At 47.5% G+C, this 4,498-nt stretch overlaps 1 protein-coding gene across 1 annotated transcript; it reads right to left on the minus strand.

Annotated features, from left to right (window-relative positions):
- Positions 1-1,679: 1,679 nt before the first annotated feature.
- Positions 1,680-3,395, minus strand: LOC119318046 (anthocyanidin 5,3-O-glucosyltransferase-like). Its single transcript, XM_037592554.1, has one exon. The coding sequence runs from the start codon at positions 3,359-3,361 to the stop codon at positions 1,898-1,900; it is 1,464 nt and encodes a 487-aa protein (XP_037448451.1). The 5' UTR covers positions 3,362-3,395; the 3' UTR covers positions 1,680-1,897.
- Positions 3,396-4,498: the final 1,103 nt, after the last annotated feature.

Consider the following 4,498-nt stretch of genomic DNA (forward strand, 5'->3'; position numbering starts at 1 on the left):
CCCCCTTCCCTAGTCCAATTCGGACCAGAGGGGGAGGGGGCACGCGGCCTGCCCTGGCCGGCCCTCTCTCTCTTCACTAAGGCCCATGTGGCCCATTAGTTCTCCCGGGGGGGTTCCGGTAACCCTCCGGCACTCCGGTTTTCTTCGAAATCACCCAGAATACTTCAGGTGTCTGAATATAGCTGTCCAATATATCAATCTTTATGTCTCGACCATTTCGAGACTCCTCGTCATGCCCGTGATCACATCCGGGACTTCAAACTATCTTAGGTACATCAAAACACATAAACTCATAATATCGATCGTCACTGAACGTTAAGCGTGCGGACCCTACAAATTCGAGAACTATGTAGACATGACCGAGACGTGTCTCCGGTCAATAACCAATAGCGGAACCTGGATGTTCATATTGACTCCCACATATTCTACGAAGATCTTTATCGGTCAAACCGCATAACATCATACATTGTTCCTTTTGTCATCGGTATGTTACTTGCCCGAGATTCGATCGTCGGTATCTCAATACCTAGTTCAATCTCGTTACCGGTAAGTCTCTTTACTCGTTCTGTAATGCATCATCCTGCAACTAACTCATTAGTCACATTGCTTGCAAGGCTTATAGTGATGTGCATTACCGAGAGGGCCCAGAGATACCTCTTCGACAATCGAAGTGACAAATCCTAATCTCGATCTATGCCAACTCAACAAACACCATCGAAGACACATGTAGAGCACCTTTATAATCATCCATTTACGTTGTGACGTTTGGTAGCACACAAAGTGTTCCTCCGGTATTCGAGAGTTGCATTATCTCATAGTCGTAGGAACATGTATAAGTTATGGAGAAAGCAATAGCAACAAACTAGACGATCATCGTGCCAAGCTAACGGATGGGTCAAGTCAATCACATCATTCTCTAATGATGTGATCCTGTTAATCAAATGGCAACTCATGTCTATGGTTTGGAAACATAACCATAATTGATTCAACGAGCTAGTCAAGTAGAGGCATACTAGTGACATTCTGTTTGTCTATGTATTCACACATGTACTAAGTTTCCGGTTAATACAATTCTAGCATGAATAACAAAAAATTATCATGATATAAGGAAATATAAATAACAATTTTATTATTGACTCTAGGGCATATTTCCTTTATTTCTACAGCCGGCGGCTTCAAAGACATCAAACCCAAAAATTGAATTAATGCAAACATATAGAAAACCTGGGCTATTTATCACTCACAGTCATTGATGACTCATGTTACTTAACTAGTTATTTGCCATTTTACTTATATTAACACTCAAAGGTCTTTTTGTAAGGTTTGTAGAGCACACTTTTTCTTTTCTTGTCAAAACATTACTAAAATGTGCTAGATACATTCATATCTAGACAAATGTAAGACAAATTTTATGGGACGAGTGGGATATTTGTGAACGGAAGGAGTTTTTGATTATTTTTTGACATAGCTACCGGCTTATTTCGGATGATAACGGAAGGAGTATGTCACTAAAAATAGCTACATGAATCTTCGACACATTGATCTCGGTAGCACTGTATACCCTGTCGTGCATGGTACACATATGCATTTCTCGATTTATTGCGAGGGGGTCGGGTGTTGGGGGATCTCTACGATACATCTATCTTCCTGCCCCACACCGAATGTCACACAAACGGGCTTTGCTACATCTACCTATCAACGTAAAGCTACGTAAGAGCTAGTTTGGCATGCTCTGATTGGAAGAGAAAATGGCATGGCCCAACCCCGCGAAAATCAGCAAGATTAAGTAAGGTTACGTAGATGGTGTAGATGTAGGATTATTGCACACAAACATACGGTGTTAGCTCTTCCAAACGAAAAAGAAAAAGATAAATACACGCAGTCCCATACTGATGCGTCACCCACTCCCATGGATCACTTCCTCACTGCAAGCCCGATCCTGCCGGCTGGCCACGTCCGCCAGGAACTGGGCAAACGCCAAGCGCGACGACCCGCCGTCCTTGCAAGCCACAGCCGCGGCTTCCTTGTACGCTGCCGCTCGCGCCCTGAGCTCTCTACCCTCCTCGGACTCCATCACAAGCCTTACCTTGGCCTCCACCTCGCCGGCCTTGACCAGCCCCTGCTGCCACCCGACCATCTCCGCGGCGATCCCCATGTCCCCCACCATGTGCACCTTGTTCATCTTCTGCTCCGAGTACAGCGGCCAGCACAGCATTGGCACGCCCGCCGTGACGCCCTCCAGCACCGAATTCCACCCGCAGTGCGTCACGAAGGCCCCCGTGGCCCTGTGGCGGAGGACGTCCACCTGTGGCGCCCACAGCTTGACGACGAGGCCACGGCCGTTGGTTCGCTCCATGAACCCGTCCGGCAGGAGCGCGTCGAGGTCCGGGTCGGCACTGGGGTCGTGTGGCCTCTCCGGGTCGTCGCTGACGGGGGTTCGCACAACCCACAAGAAGCGGTGGCCGGACTTGTCGAGGCCGACGGCGATCTCCCTGAGCTGCTTCGCGGAGTGGTTTCCGGTGCCTATGCTCCCGAAGCAGAGGAACACGACGCTGCGGTCCGGTTGGCCGTCTAGCCAGGCGAGGCACTCGTGCCGTTCTTTTGCCTCGGCGTCGGCGATGCTGCTGACAAATGGACCGACGCAGTACACCGGAGGCAATGCCTGGCCGGGGACACACCGAGGATCCCTGAGAGCAGCCACCGCACGAGCCTCCAGCGACTCGAAGGTGTTCACTAGCGTGCCGTCGGCCTCCGGGATCCGGCACAGCAAGGCCATCATCGCCTTGTATGTGTCGCTCTCCGGGTCCTCGAGCACCTCGCCCGACAGGTGCGAAGCCGGCATGGGCGGAAGGCCGAAGAGCTCGAGAGGGGTGTCACCAAGCTCCTTGAAGCTCGCACCGCCCTCTGCGAGCACCGTAGGGAGCTGGGCAAAGGCGACGAAGGTGGCGGCGCTGGAAGTGAACAAGGTGTAGCCAGGGATCCCGAGCCTCTTGACGACGGCGAGCGCCGCATTCGACAGGGAGTCCACAACCACGGCATGGACGCGCATGGAGCATAGGTAGTCGTGGAGGCGGTCGTTGTAGCGGCTCACGAGGTGGAGGTACGTGAGCACGAACTGCCCGTCCTGGGCCAGCTTGGGCGGGTCCTCCACGGCCGGGAGAGTGTGGAAGCGGACGGACGGCATGGAGGCGGCGACGCGGCGGACGACGGCGCCGAAGGCGATGTCCTGCTTGACGCCGGTGTCGATGAGCGCGACGGAGACGGCGTAGCCGTGGTCGAGGAGGGGCCCCGCGAGCCGCATCATCGGGACGAAGTGGCTCACGGAGAGGCCCGGGTACAGCACCACCGTCTTCTTCTCCATGGTCTCTCTCTCTCTCTCTCTCTCTCTCTCTCACGCACACGCCGGCCGGGAGGATATGAACTCGTGACGACGCAGCGCATCTCAACTTTAAAGGCAGAAAAAACTCGGCAAACCTCTTTTTACAGGTGTCGGGAGGTACCCACGGACTACACCCAATCACAATGCGCCACCGCATAGAGTATCTGAAAAATCTTTGCAGTATTCTGTTTATTTGGAACACGCATTTCTCTATCTTGGGTCCCACCATGCACATGCCAAGGACGCATGCATGGTCCTTCTGTGTTTTTACTGTTTATAGTACAGACTTTGACATGCATGTCTCTCACATTATCTCTCCTCTCCATCTCCAAATCCATCGCTTTTAATTCTCTTTTCACTATTTAAATTCTTCATATCTTCAAAACAAAAATTCCATTTTCGAAACTTTTTATATATTTGAACTCCTGGAGCCAAGACCTTTAGAACAAGATCAATCTTGAATATATTGAAACATGTTTAAATTTCAACTTTTGAAATAATTGAAATCGGCTTTCCGAAAATAGTGAAATTTTATCTTAGAATTGAGTGAAACAATTTTTTTTAAATATGTTTTTCATACACATTAGACATTTTTTGGGTGTAAAATACGTGAAACTTGTAATTTCAGATAAGTGAAATCATTATTTTAACATAATGAAATGAGTGAAATCAGTTTTACGAAATTAATCTAACTAGTTCTTTGAAACGAATGAAATATATGTTTTCAAATATGTGAAATCGGTGTTTAAATTGGTCTTTTGAGACGAGCACAATCTGTTTTTGAATGAGTGAAATTGTCTTATTAAATGATTGAAGTATGTGTTTCGGAATAAGTGAGATCAGTGTTTCAAAATGAGTGAATTTAGTTTTTTTTAAATGAGTGAAATCACCTTTTCAAAATGAGCGAAACCATTTCTCTGAAATGACTTAAATATGTGTTTCAAAATGAGCAATTTTTTTTTGCAATGTCATTTCAGTTATTCCAATTCCATTTTCATTTTTTTCACAATGATTGAAACTAATTATTTGAACTCTCAAAGAACTGATTTGAATTCTTCAAAAAAGAAGATTTCAATCCAGTAAAAAACATAGACTACCATATTTAAAAAATAGTACTGA

The sequence above is a fragment of the Triticum dicoccoides genome, chromosome 6A, assembly GCF_002162155.2.
Source record: "Triticum dicoccoides isolate Atlit2015 ecotype Zavitan chromosome 6A, WEW_v2.0, whole genome shotgun sequence".
NCBI lineage: Eukaryota > Viridiplantae > Streptophyta > Magnoliopsida > Poales > Poaceae > Triticum > Triticum dicoccoides.